The following is a 13,957-nucleotide window of genomic DNA, read 5'->3' on the forward strand; positions in this document are numbered from 1 at the left end:
GATTTCCCTTCTTCCCCCTATCTTCTTTATCCTTCTTTCTTCAATTCATTTTTTCTATTCCATCCTCAATAACCTGATTACAAGTGTTTAAATAACAAAACAAACATACTTGATACGAAAACAACTAAAATAGGACTATTGGTAATTTAAAACTAACAAAGACTGATCCTACTAGGACTCTTAGGAATTTAAAACTAACTAAAACTTATCCTAGATATCCTACCCAAATAAAAACTTTGATTACATGATTATCCCAATAATAAATAATAAAATTCTAAATTATCTCTAGAACTCCCACAAAAACAGTTCCTATTTTATATCTTTGCAAGCTGGAGTTTGGACCCACCAAATTTGAGTCTATTTCCATGCAAGCTGGACTTGGGGCCCACCAAATATGAAATTATCATCTAGGTTACTGTTCATACTACTGTAGCATGAACAGTAACTTCTGGTTGTGCTGCATCAGATAACCTTCTGTTATGTCTAGGCATATTCTAAGTAATACACACCCTATTGGTGAACCATAATTCAATATCCTTTATTTTCCATTTGGCCAACTCCATTAAATTGAAACTTGACATATTAACAGGGACCTGGGGATGTCCACAAAATTTTCACACTTCAGATTTTTACTCACTTGGTGAAAAAGTACCAAGGAGAACATATTCAATTTCAAAAGCAAAATGGAGGGGGGAAAAAAAGAATATAGATTCACTCAAAGCGAGAGAGGGCATACCTTGAATAAATTTGTCCTTTGCAACAATATGATGCAGTGAGTGTCGTCTAGTTTGACAGATCTGGTTGTAATTTTTTCTATCCATCGTCAGCCAAGGGTTCTACAGTTTCTGAAGATTTTGCTAGCCATTTTGGGTACCCACCATCAGCCCAGAATTTTATTTGCAATTCATATTGGCAAGCATTATTGCCCCAGCAGGAGACACCATCTAGTTCCCTCAATTTCTTTGACTTTGTCAGATCTGGCACTTTTTCTAAGGAAAAGCACCCTCGAAGATCCAAGACTTCTAAAGATTCCAACCCATTAGCAGCTTGAATCTCAATTAGCATCTTGCAGGCATTAGACCTTAGCTGCTCTAAATTTTTTAAGTTTGACAGATCCGGTAATTCTTTTAAGGACTCGCAGCCACTAATATCCAATTTCTGTAAGAACTCCAAACTGTCAACACCACGAATCTCAACTAGATTCTTGCAGCCTTCAATCTGTAGACCATTCAAGTTTTTTAAATTTGACAAATCCGGTAATCTTTCCAAGTACTCACTCCCACTAATATCCAAATACTGTAAGAACATCAACCTATCAACACCAGGAAACTCAGCTAGATTCTTGCAGTCTTTGATCTTTAGACTCTTCAAGTTTCTTAGGTTTGACAGGTCGGGTAATCTACCAATGGCAATGCATCTTGCAATTTTCAATATTAGCAAAGACTCCAGTCTGTCAAGGGCTGGAATTTCAGTTAACTTTCCACAATCTTCAATCTCTAGTTGCCACAATTCTTTTAAGTTTGAAAGGTCAGGTAATATTTCAATTGAGTAGCACTGACCAATTCCTAAATGGCACAGGTTCTTCAGGGTTGAGAAGTCTGGCAATGTTTTTAAGGATCTGTCCCCAAAAATAGATAATTCTTCTAAGGATTCAACGTCCTCAAGGCCCTCAATCTCGGATAACTCTGGGCAGTCCATAATTTTTAGTTTCCTCAGCCTTTTCGAATCACATAGACGTGGTACTTTTCTTAATGATTGGCAAGACTTTATCTCCAACACCTCCAGAGAGTCCATTCCCTCACCTTTGAAATCAGATATGATGTTGTTCAAATGGAGACTTAGAATCCTTAAATATTTTGAGCCTTTCAGTTCTGGTAATTCTTTTAATGACATGCACAATCGCACGTCAATGTCCTTCAAAGAGTCCAATTTCTTATTGAGACCCTCTATTTCTTCAAGGCTGGTACAATCAAAAAGACATAATGTCTTTAAATTTCTCAAGCCTCCTGGTGAACTTGATAGTTTTACCATTGACTTGCAACCCTTTGCATGCAGGGCAGTCAAACTTGAGGGAAGACCTATGATGTACTGAATTGAAGAGCAGCCCTCAACATCAAGGCTGGTCAAACTTGGGGGAAAATCTGAGAGGCGTTCAAGCTTAAAACGGCATCCTCGAAGGCACAAATTCTGTAGATTTTTTAAGCTTGAGAGCATTGGGAGTGATATCAAAAATTCACAATAAAAAGCATTAAAAGATTTTAAACTAGAAGGAAGATTTGGAAGTGATGTAAGACTGCGGCAGTCACTTATATCAAGCATTTCAAGAGAGGGCAATTGACAAATTTCAATTGGTAGATCCACCAATTTAAAGCAATAGCTTAAATCAAGCTGTGTCAAGGAAATCATGCAACTGAAAGTCTCAGGTAGCTTCATTATATTTCCACATCCTTTTAAATTGAGCATTCTGAGAGAAGTCAACTGACAAATTTCACTTGGGAGCTCTATTAGATGCTTGCAACCCCTTAAGTCAAGTGTCATCAAGGAGATCATCTGACCAAGTTTCTCAGGCAGAATCTTTAGATTTCCACATTGTTCTAAATTGAGTATCTTAAGAGAAGTTAACTGAGAAATTTCACTTGGGAGATCCACTAGTCTCTTGCACCAGCTCATATCTAATGTTACTAAGTTCCGGAGGCTACCAATGGATGTATTGATTCCAACTAAATTTCGGCAATGATTAAGAATTAATACCTCCAAGTTTTGGGGAAGATTTGGAACTGACTCAAGTTTAACACAGTAACTCAGATCAAGTTTTTTCAATTTAATCATGAGGTCCAATTTCTCCGGCAGTTCAAGTAGACTTTCACACCCACTCATATCTAATATAACCAAGTTCGTGAGACAAGAAACATCAACCTCCTCCAAATTTACACAATCTTTAAGAATCAATACCTCCAAGAGTTGATTTGCTGAAACCTCAGGAGTACTAGACAGTTGATGACAAGATGTGAGATTCAGAACCTTCAGATTTAGTGCCAACTGCAATATAGAATATAAATATGATTAGCTTAAGAAAGGGAAAGAACATTTGGGTTTTTCAAGACTTCCCATTTAAACAATTTAAAGCAAAAAGAGAAGTTCTTTGAGACCTTAATGTTATTCCAAACCATCCAGTTTTCTGAGATCTCGCTATATGAAAGATCAAGAACTCTTAGTTCCCATGGACGAAAATTGGTTAGTGCATGTTGGTCAAGGCATCCTTTCCAACTAAGCCATCTCAGTTCCGAAAAAGAATTGGTGAAGTTTCCAGAAACATGAGCATAATCAATTTGTAACAACCTTAGTTCTGTCATTCCAGTGAATCCTTCACTCATCAAACATTGGCACCTTGATCTATGACTGAAGTCAATACTGAGTCCTTCACAATTACTTGTTCCCTACAAAACAGATAAACTTAATTATCAAAAGCCTAAAATATAAACTCCTCACAAAAATAAAATGAATGTATATTCAATACCTACCTTCTGTTTAATCAATACATCCAAGACTTCCTCTTGAGACCATATTCGACTACGTGTTCCTGGATTTTTCATGCTTTCTTGACGAACAATATCCCTTCCAAGTTCTCGGAGCATTTCATGCATCATTAACTTCCCATCCTCACAAATTGATAGCAAAGACTTCACACGAAGAATGTCAAGTCCAACTTGAGGAGAAAAATCACACCCTTCCCATATATGACACGCAATATCTTTATTCATTCCATTGAAAAAACAAGCAATGTCCAGAAACATCTGCTGCTCAGCATCATCTAAACCATCATAGCTAATTTTCAAACTTTTCATAACATCATTGTTGGGAACTTTTTGCAACTTCTTTAACATGGCCTCCCATACTGATTTTTCCTTTGAGAATAAAGAAGAACCTATAACTCGAAGAGCCAAGGGAAGTCCTCCAGCAGTTTTGACCAACGAATTTGAGAGAGTTAAATAATTAATTTGGGGTCTATAACTTCTAAAAGCATGATGGCTGAAAAGCTCAATAGAATCATCCAAATCCATTACATTGGGCTCATAAATTCCATCTGCTTTTCGAGCAGTTAAAATATCCTTGTTTCTGCATGTGATTATAAACTTACTTCCAGTACCGAACCATTCACGGTCACCAACTAAAGCCTCTGCTTGAATATCATGGTCCACATCATCAAGTACAACAAGAACTTTTCTTTTAAACAATCTATTCCGGATCACATTAATTCCATCATCCACACTAGTAATATTTTGATTTTCTTGTTTCAGAGTATCAAAGATTAGTTGATTCTGCAAATGCGGGAGCCCATGTTTTTGAGCATTCTCTTTAATATTTTCAATAAAGCTATACCCTTCAAAGCAATGAAAGACTGTATTATAAACAGCCCTAGCTATTGTTGTCTTCCCAATGCCACCAAGGCCATGAATCCCCACAATTTTTCTGTCATCAGATTCAATATCTAATAGTAACAACATTTCTTTTATATGAGACTGGATTCCAACTAGGTTGTTAGAAGTAGTCAAAGGTTTCTTGTTTAATGTATTCCAAACTGCTTTGACAACTTCTTTTATTAACTTTCCTTCATACCTGCATAATACAATCAAAAAAGAATGTGAAATTTTCACATGGAAGAAACCTCAAGTGGATCATGTGAACGGAAATAGATGATAGATCATGCAAGTCCTTTTTTATGTGAACAAGGTTGAACCCTCCTTGGCCAAACCCTAAAGTGGGCCCGTCTAGGGCTAGCCAAACCCTCTAGGAGAGGCATTTGGTCAATTTCATCCCTAATCATCTGCTGGAATTTAATTTTCAGAATTTTTGGACTTCATTTTATGAGTCCAATCTTATCTAAAAGTCTTAGTTGATTTGTTAGTTGAGTTCTGGAGTCCTTAGGAGTCTTTCACTAATGTTGGACTCTGATAGATATGTTAGTCTTTTAATTCCAGAGCAGTTCTTGAATCTTGGGATTCTTCTTCTAAGATAAGACTCTGAACAGTCTTTAATTACAAGAACTCAAGAAGAGTTCCTTTAGTGTATAAGTCTTATGGGGAATATATTTTCAAGGGGATTTCATTAGATCTTTTATTATTTATTTCAACGATTGTTATTAATGTGGTGAGATCCTAATCTATAAAGGTCCCCACTTAGAATTAAGGTCTTTTAGTTGGCTGTAAATAGCCTATTCTTTCTTTGTATTTTTAAGTCTGATTAGTGAATAAGAATGTGTTTGCGGACCGTGGTTCCTGTTGAGGGGGCCACGGCAGATTTCCAGCAAAGTTCTTGTTCAAGATCAGCAACCTACTCAGTCTAGCACAATTCTTCAGAAATTCCAGCAAGCTCTCAAAGTTTTCCATGTAAATACAGTCCCTCCCCATCCCTGCGCAACCCTGGTTTCCCCCTTCCTCTTGCTGCCATGACTTGACAGCAACGTTCCCCCAACCCCTTTGACATCCCAGTCCCTCCCCTTCACCCCTATGACCAACCTTAACCCCTCCCCTTCCCCTCCCCTGTTCTGTACAACCCTAATAGCCCCTCCCATTGGCTGCTACACCTAGGCAGCAGCCTCCCTAGGATCCCACAACTCCCCCCCACCCCTATGACCCCTGCAGGCCATTCCCCTACACCCCCTCCCTCCCCTCCTACCTTTCTCGGTCCCTCTCTCCTTGTCCCCTCTTCCATGCCATAACAGAAACAGAAAAACCAGAAAAGAAAAAAGAGAAAAGAAAAAAAGAAGAAAAAAAAAGAGATAGAAAAGAAAGAGCAAGAAAGGAATGATCCAAGGAAGCTTTCTCAAGATCCAGCCCATATTGATCCCACCATTATTTCATCCTTTTCCTATCAACTCTTGGATCTCTTTTACCTTTATCATTCCCCTTTTCCCTACTATTATCTTAGATATCCTACAACCAAATAAAGGATCCCAAATTGGGTTTTGATAAAACCCTAATTTTTCCCTTCTGCAAATTATTCCTTCCCATATAATTTTGTTAAACCCATAAAATTCACATTTGGGATCCATCCTTATTGAACAATACTATCCTTTCCACCTAGATTTGATAACTACTTTGCTGATTCAAAAGAAGATTAACCTGGGCAAAGATTTAGGGAGTCCATTCTAGAGACCCTAACCCTAAAAATGGGTTTATATCAATTCATATCAAAGCTGCAGTTTCCAGAAAACCCTAGTACCATCATATCAAAGCAATAGAGGAGCCAGAAACCACTAGAGATAGATGAATCAACAATAGCCGGAGCCATGGACGAAATAGCAAACAGTCCCAATGTTGAGGGATACTTTGAGTATGGCACCTCGATGAATATTCTTTCCGAATCCCTTGTTACTGAACTAGTTGGAGAAGATTGGAGAAGAAGCAGCCTATTCTACACACAATTGAGGATAGGTGGAACCATAGCTAGAGCCATCATCAATAATGGATGCAGTACTACGATAGTGGCTGAGTTTTCTATCTAGAAGGCCATGATCACAGTGGAAGAACATCCCAACCCTTACCAAGTAAGGCTTCTCAATCATGAATTCATAGAGGGAAAAATTAGATGCCTAGTTCTCATTGGTCTACAAGCCTATGCTGATGAATTTTGGTGTGATGTAATTCCCATTAGAGTGACTGATGTAATCTTGGGTAGACCGTGGCATTGTGAAAATTATGTAACCTTTCATGGGCAAGAATATACTTGTAAATTTAGGCATAAGGGGAAAAATATTGTATTCCTTTCCTTGAATCTGCAAGAGGAAGGTAGGGTAATAGAGGTTCAGAGTCCAGTTCCAAAAGAGCATAGTTCTAGCCCTATATCTCAAGAAATTGAAGGACCCACTGTAGAAGTTCAGCCTAAAGTCAAGTCTCCTCCTTTCAAGAAAAAGTTAAAGTTAGGAGTTCCAACCCAGGAGGTTTTACAAATACAAGACAGCACCATTAGTGATCACATAGGCATGGTCGAATTCCCTCATTTAGACAGTATGCCCCCCTCCACCAAGCCAGAAGCTTCCCCTAGAGGTAGTACTAGAGAAATTAGATAAAGTCAGCAACTCCAAAGATTGTTATGATGAAGATCACTTAGCAAGAGAGTCTCCTCAAAGATGGAGAGTAGTTGTCCTCAACTTTCATCAACCAACTCCTGATCAAGAGGCCCCATGGCCATCACCAGAGGAAGCCCTAGAGGATTCCAGTGATAAAGTAGCACTCTAGGACCACAGTCAAGGTCTTAGAGGATGACAAGAGGAATACAGCTGCTGTCCATGCCTACTACAGCCACGCTAGAAGAGTTTGATGGTGACCCTAAGGCTATAACAGTGAAAGACCAGAAGAAGGTCCAAGTCCTTGTTGACAAGGACATAATAGTTAATGAAGATGTCCCCTTACGGGATGTAGAAACAAGGCCGAATCAGCAACACCAGTCAGAGATGTAAGTGATGAGGTATTCAGCCCACTAAAGATCCCCCCATGTCCTTAGCACTAAGGGGAGAATAAGGCCCCTATTCCTCACGAGACAGACCCTCCCTTGGGTCTCAATTTTTTTCTTAGAAGAGATATTGCAAGGAGTCTCCAAGCCCTAGCTACAATACTGACAAAGGTGGTGACAAGAAAGGACTCAAAGAGCATGCCCATTCACTTCATCTTTCCTACCTGGGCTTTTGACAAACAAGCCCTAGGATTAAGGACTTCATCCCCATCAATCCTACCATACCAAAGTTCTTTCTTGGAGTAGTATTAGAAGCAAGGTGTCTACTACTTCTCCTAGCTGCAAGATGCAAGGACAAGTCCAGAGATTTCCAATGCATCAAACCAAGAGCATACAATCAACATATTCAGCAGGAGATGAATGCTTTTAAGAAGCAGAGAACTGAGATTGACCCCCCTTGGCCGAACCCTAAAGTGGGCCCATCTAGGGCTGGCCCTTCAGGAGAGGTATTTTGGTCAATTCATTCCTAATTATCTGTTGGGATTTAATTTCAGAATTTTGGGTTTAATTTTAGGAGTACAATCTTATCTACAAGTCTTAGTTGATTTGTTAGTTGAGTTCATGAGCCTTAGGAGTCTTTCTTTAAAGTTGGACTCTTATAGATAAGTTAGTCTTTTAGTTCAAGAGGAGTTCTTGAGTCTTAGAACTCTTCTTTTACAATAAGACTCTTAGCAGTCTTTAATTAAAATAAGAGTTCCTTTAGGCTGCGTTTGTTTGCTAGAATAAAGGTGGGGTGGGAAAAAAGGGGTGGGAAAATTCTTGAAAAAAGCAAACTTTTTCTTCTTTTCCTAAAAGTGTATATTGTTTGGTTGCTTGGGGTGGGAAACTGAGGGACAAGTTTCCTTGATTCAAGGAAACTTGTCTGGTGAGGTGGCAACCCAACTTTCCCAAGAAAGCCCCACAAATTTGGTGGGATTTTGTGGAAAAGTTTGGAAAAGTAAAAAATGGGACCCACCACTATCACTTTTCCACAAAACCCTTTCCTTTCCTTTCCTTCTCCCTCACCCCACTACACATGGGGCCCACATGTTTTTCTTTCCCACCCCTTTTTTTCCACCCCACCTTTGCAAACAAACGCAGCCTTAGTGATTAAGTCTTAGGGGGAATCTATTTTCAAGGAGATTGCATTAGATCTTCTTTTATTTATTTCAACGGTTGTGATTAATATGGTGGAACCTAATCTATAAAGGAATGCCTCTTAGAGTTAAGGTCTTTTAGTAGGCTATAAATAGCCTATTCTTTCTTTATATTTTTCAAGTCTGATTATTGAATAAGAAAATTGTGTCTGAGAACCATGGTTCCTCTTTGAGGGTCACGGCGGATTTCCAGCAAAGTTTTTCTTCAAGATCAGTGACCTACTCAGTCTAGCACAATTCTTCAGAAATTCCAGCAAGCTTTCAAAGGTTTCCAAGTACAGTCCATTCCCATCCCTGCGGAACCTAGTTTCCCCCCTTCCCTTTGCTGCTGTGACTTGGCAGCAACCTTCCCCAACCCTTTTGACATCCCAGCCCTTCCCCCTCACTCATAAGACCACCCTTAACTCCTCCCCTGCCCCTCCCCTGTTCTGTGCAACCCAGCCAACCCTAACAGCTTCTCCTATTGGCTGCCGCACCTATGTAGCAGCCTCCCTAGGATCCCATAACCAAGGTTTAAAGTATCCCATGATACCATACGATACTAGCTGATACGTATCCATATTTGACCCAACCGATACAATACATCTTGATACGTCTCTCCATTGAATTACACTAAAATACATTAGCTAGGGTGATACAATACTCGATACAAGACAATACATCTCTTAAAATCATCTGACCGATACAATACTCGATACCGATACTTTAAACCTTGCCCATGACACCACCAACCCCTTTGCCCGAAGCCCTACAACCCCTGCGGGCACTTCCCCTACCCCTTCACTCCCTACACCACCTCCCTCCCCTCCTACCTCTCTTGGTCCCTCTCACCTTGTCCCCTCTTCCTTGCCGCAACAGCAAAACAGAAAAAACAGAAAAGAAAAAAGAGAGATGGAAAAAAAAAAAGTTGAAGAAAGAAAAGAAAAGAAAAGAAAGAAAGAAAGAAGGAAGAAAGGAAGGAAAGAAAACAAAGGAAAAATCCAAGGAAGATTTCTCAAGATCCAGCCCATATTAACTCCACCATAATTTCATCCTTTCCCTATCAACCCTAGAATCTTCTTTACCTTTATCATTCCCCTCTTCCCTAGTATTATTTTAGATATCCTACAACCAAGCAAAGGATTTCATATTGGGTTTTGATAAAACCCTAATTTTTCCCTTTTCCAAATAATCCATCCCATATAATTCTGTTAAACTCATAACCTCCTCATCTGAGATCCATCGTTATTCAACAATAGGATCCATCCCACCTAGATTTGATAATTACTTTGCTGGTTCAAAAGAAGATTATCTTGGGCAAACCCCTACTTTAGGGAATCCGTTCTAGAAAGCCTAACCCTAAAATTAGGTTTATGTCACTTTTTTAATTACATATCTTATCCTATTCTATGGGGTTCTGTATGTGTTTTTGCCTCTCTTTTTCCTGTTTGTAATTTCTCCACCCAAGGTGAAGAAAATAATATGCAAGATCTCACATTTTGTTGGCCCTTAATTCTTTTTTCTAGTCCCCTAAGAAAATGGAGAAAATAAAAATAGATCTAAAGGTCCTGACAACTAGCTTGACCCTAAGTGGACTCAACCCAAAAATGGGAAATTACCAAAATGCACCTATACTTGGACAAAATTACTGGGGTTGTTGGTAGGGCCATAGGATGATGGTAAACCCCTTGGGCCCTCATTTGGTGGTCCTGGATTTAGTTTACATCACCTAGGCGTCTTTGCCGCAGCTATCTCAGCTGTTCAACATAGACTTTACTCTACAAGGAATGGATACATGCCTGCAATTTCAGTTTTTCTAAAAGTTTAATCTTCTATTGCAATGAAAAAAGCCTATTCATTACTTTGCTAAAGCTTGACAATGAATAAAAACTTTTTAACTGAAAATAGAAACTATTAACCTAGCAACTAGTGACAATAAAATATTATATAAACAGAAACTATCTAGAATTAGGAACCACTAGGCTTCATAATTCAGCTACATGCATGAATAACTAAAATGGAACCAAACTAACCCTCTAAATGTCCCAAAAATAAAATCTCCAACTAATCTGATTTTGGGCCCCACAAATCTTCTAAGAATATTTTCACCTAAGCCAAATATGGGGCTGTGAAATGTGAACAGTATTTTGGTCCTTTTTTTTTCTTCATCCATGCTTCAATTTGGAGGTAGGACTGTCTTATGTAATGCTCCACTGGACCAACAAAAGCTCGCCATATCATCAAAACAGACTGCCTCTTACAGCAGTCGCATCCTGCAACCTTGCCCGGCCGGTTTTGGGGCTTGTTTCTATGGGTATGTTTGGGCTTTTGATCTACCTCTTTAAGGTTGCAGAAAAAATCAGAGGGTAAGGTCTTCCCATTTACTGATCTGGTTTCATGGCTGCGTTATATAATTACAGTCTGATGGATGAATGATGGCTTACATATGCATTGTGCACTAGATCATCACTAAGAATGTCCATCTTCCATACAAATCTACCACCCAAGTAGTACAAGTCAGATCAATATTGTGATTATCATACAGAAAATGGACACTCCATATAGGATTGTTGAGTACAGTACTCATGATTTAGTGGATCAACAAAGGATAAAGATCAAGCAGAAACCTTAATGAGCAGAAAGAGTCCCAAGTAAAGATCACGGCTCATAGTGTAACACCAGATTTTCTTTTAGTTCATAAAACTATGCAAAAATTACATTTTTCATCAATAAAAGTTTGACATTCAATTTTTACTTCCACTCTTCAATAGTGAACTTGAGTGTCGAAGTCTTAAGACTGAAAAATCTTAAGCACTCCACACGTCTGACCACTTCTAGGGAGACCTCATCTCAGTGAGCCTATTAATGGAAGCCACTGGCTGTACTAAATGATCAAAATCCACTAGTCAACAATCTGAGCCTTCGCCTGATGTTGCTGACACCATGATAATTATGTTTCTAAAGTTTTCTGCTGATGCCAATCCAGTATGATTCAACTATCTCAATTAATTGCAAAACAAAAATTGGCAAATTATGACATTTTATGGCAAGAATAGACCAGAAGGTGACTAGTTATTAATAACCACATGACTTTATGACAGATCTAAATAGAATCTCAGCTTGCAAAAAGAGACCAGAAAGTGACTTGGTTCTGACCTAAAGACTTCACGACTCATGGAAGACAACCACCCTTGAAAAATGGAACCAAAATAGTACTGTTAAGACTTACGGGTTAGTCTTCAAATCCCATCCATCGAGTTCTCCAATTTCTCTTAAAGCATTTTGCCACTTATGCACACTTGTCTCGTTGAAGTTCATCTGGTGCTCCTTAAAGAACTTCGCAAATTTCCCGGACTGGTTTCGTACTTCCCTTGGTCCAACTTTGTAAAATATAGGTAAAACGATTTGATCCATTGTTCTTCTGCATTCACAAATCTCGGTCAACTCATTGAGACACCATTTGCTCGAAGCATAATTCTCGGAGAAGATAGGAATGGAGATTCTCGACTCCTGGATTGCAGAGCGTAGCTCTTTACCAATCTTATTTCCCTTCTGGAGTTCATCTTCGTCCCTGAAAGTTCGAATTCCAGCGTCAACCAAAGAATTGTATAGGCAATCGGCAAAACTGGTGCGAATGTCTCTACCATTAAAGCTCAAGAATACTTCATAGGTACTCGAACCAGAAGAAGCTTGATCAGCCGCCATTCAATCAAATTGCTAAAAATGCCTTTCAATTGTGACCAACTATGCCAACTACCATATTTGAAATTGCTATTAGGATGAACTTCTTGGAAGCGTTTACTTCGTTTAATCAATGACCTTTCAGTTGTGAACGATCGCCTCACTTCAATATTCAATGTTACTTCACCTTTCTTTCGTTTTTATTCAACTAAGTCAACAATGGAAAAGAAAATTTTCTAGTTGGGGAACTTTCATATCACTTTCCATTTTTCGCAATAAGTGCGCTGCACTGAAAAGCACAGTTTGTGGGATCGAAAAATCGATCACGACTTATGAAAAACAAACAAAAATTCATATGTTTACCAGAGATTTTCATCTGATGACTATTAATTCTGCTGAACGTATTTTCCACACGTCTGTTGAGCTGGACTCAAGCTCAACCAAAAAATTTTGGATGACTATTCTTACGTGGCACTGTCTTGGTCACTCTTTATCTAAATTTTTTTTTTTTTTTTTTTTTTTTTGTAAGATCTTCCGATTTTGCTTCAAGCGGGTACCGGCCGTCGGATGAGATCTGGTCAAGATTTTGACCGATATGAGATTTCGGTCAAAATCTCGATTCAACGGTTGATATGAAAAGCATGACCGTCAGACTAAAGCAAAGTCCAAGGTCTTTGCCAATGATAGTTTAGTTGAGCAGTTAAAATCTCAAACTCCTATCAGGAGATCTTGGGTTTGTATCATATGACGGCACTTATATTAGTAATATCTCCCCAATACAGACTCGCCAACTACAAAAATAAATAAATAAATAAATAAATAAAAATAAAAATCCAACATTTTATCCCTTATTTTGGACCACCATATTATTTTAGTGAAAAGAGTTAAAGAGGTCTTATGACATGCCCTCTCCTTAAATCATGCATTCGTGAGATACTAATAAAATCTATCTAAATTGTAGAATCTTTCTGGGAGGTGCATGTTAATCCCGATTTTTATAATGTTTTCTGGTCATAATTTACATGCAGGAACCCCGACCAAGGCAACGTTATTGAAAAGTATTGTGATTGATACCAATTGTGAGCAAGGCTTCTGTTGATACGGAATCTCGCTCGTCCTTCCCTGTCACGAACCCCAATCATGTATGATGATAGAGTTATATTCGAAGTATGACTCTAATATGAGTTGTATTCGGAATGCAACTCTAGTATGAGTTGTTCTTCCTAGCTGACTCCCTTCTCCAGTTGTTGGGTGGTAGGAGTCTATCCTCGTGAGGTTTCCCCATCCAACTAGGCGGGTGTGTTTGGTACTGTGGTCGGTCCTACCATGGACCGCCTGGCCGAACCTGGCTGGATAACAATCCTGGTCGGATCGAGCAACCGTCGGTTCAAACCAGAAGTTATAGAATGACTATTTTAGTCATTAACATAAGCCCCCCAGTCCATTGTGTTCTAGAACTTTGTGCTCGGCTCAAGGGAGTATATATTTTTCCATTTAGGGGATGCATGGTCGGACCAACCAATACACTTTTTATCGGAATCTGTAACATCCCACTCATAAGTAGCCGTCACTTACGCACATGTCTCGACGCATGATCTTCGAGATCTATGCGTGATTTGACATTTGTCATCGATGTCATTTCTCATTAA

At 38.9% G+C, this 13,957-nt stretch overlaps 1 protein-coding gene across 3 annotated transcripts; it reads right to left on the reverse strand.

The window, feature by feature from the left end:
* Positions 1-477: 477 nt before the first annotated feature.
* LOC148998730 (disease resistance protein RPV1-like) lies at positions 478-12,653 on the reverse strand. Of its 3 annotated transcripts, XM_089141763.1 has the most exons (5): positions 11,857-12,653; positions 3,522-4,617; positions 3,150-3,437; positions 2,953-3,039; positions 478-2,187 (listed from the first exon to the last, which is right to left on the reverse strand). In XM_089141763.1, exons 1-5 carry the CDS (start codon positions 12,330-12,332, stop codon positions 814-816), a joined length of 3,321 nt encoding a protein of 1,106 aa, XP_088997889.1. In that variant the 5' UTR covers positions 12,333-12,653; the 3' UTR covers positions 478-813. The 3 variants fall into 3 exon arrangements, with proteins under 3 accessions (XP_088997889.1, XP_088997887.1, XP_088997888.1); XM_089141761.1 differs by having other exon boundaries at positions 478-3,039; XM_089141762.1 differs by having other exon boundaries at positions 478-3,039; positions 11,784-11,893.
* Positions 12,654-13,957: the final 1,304 nt, after the last annotated feature.

The sequence above is a fragment of the Hakea prostrata genome, unplaced genomic scaffold, assembly GCF_041222555.1.
Source record: "Hakea prostrata isolate BN-2017 unplaced genomic scaffold, UWA_Hpros_2 contig_168, whole genome shotgun sequence".
NCBI lineage: Eukaryota > Viridiplantae > Streptophyta > Magnoliopsida > Proteales > Proteaceae > Hakea > Hakea prostrata.

Bases quoted from the DNA above. Each gene is read 5' to 3' on its own strand.
- LOC148998730 (XM_089141761.1), bottom strand. From the start codon at position 12,332: ATGGCGGCTGATCAAGCTTCTTCTGGTTCGAGTACCTATGAAGTATTC. The intron at 4,618-11,856 runs GTAAGTCTTAAC...TGTATTATGCAG, and splicing joins TGGGATTTGAAGACTAACCC to GTATGAAGGAAAGTTAATAA. The intron at 3,040-3,149 runs GTCTCAAAGAAC...TCTATATTGCAG, and splicing joins TGGTTTGGAATAACATTAAG to TTGGCACTAAATCTGAAGGT.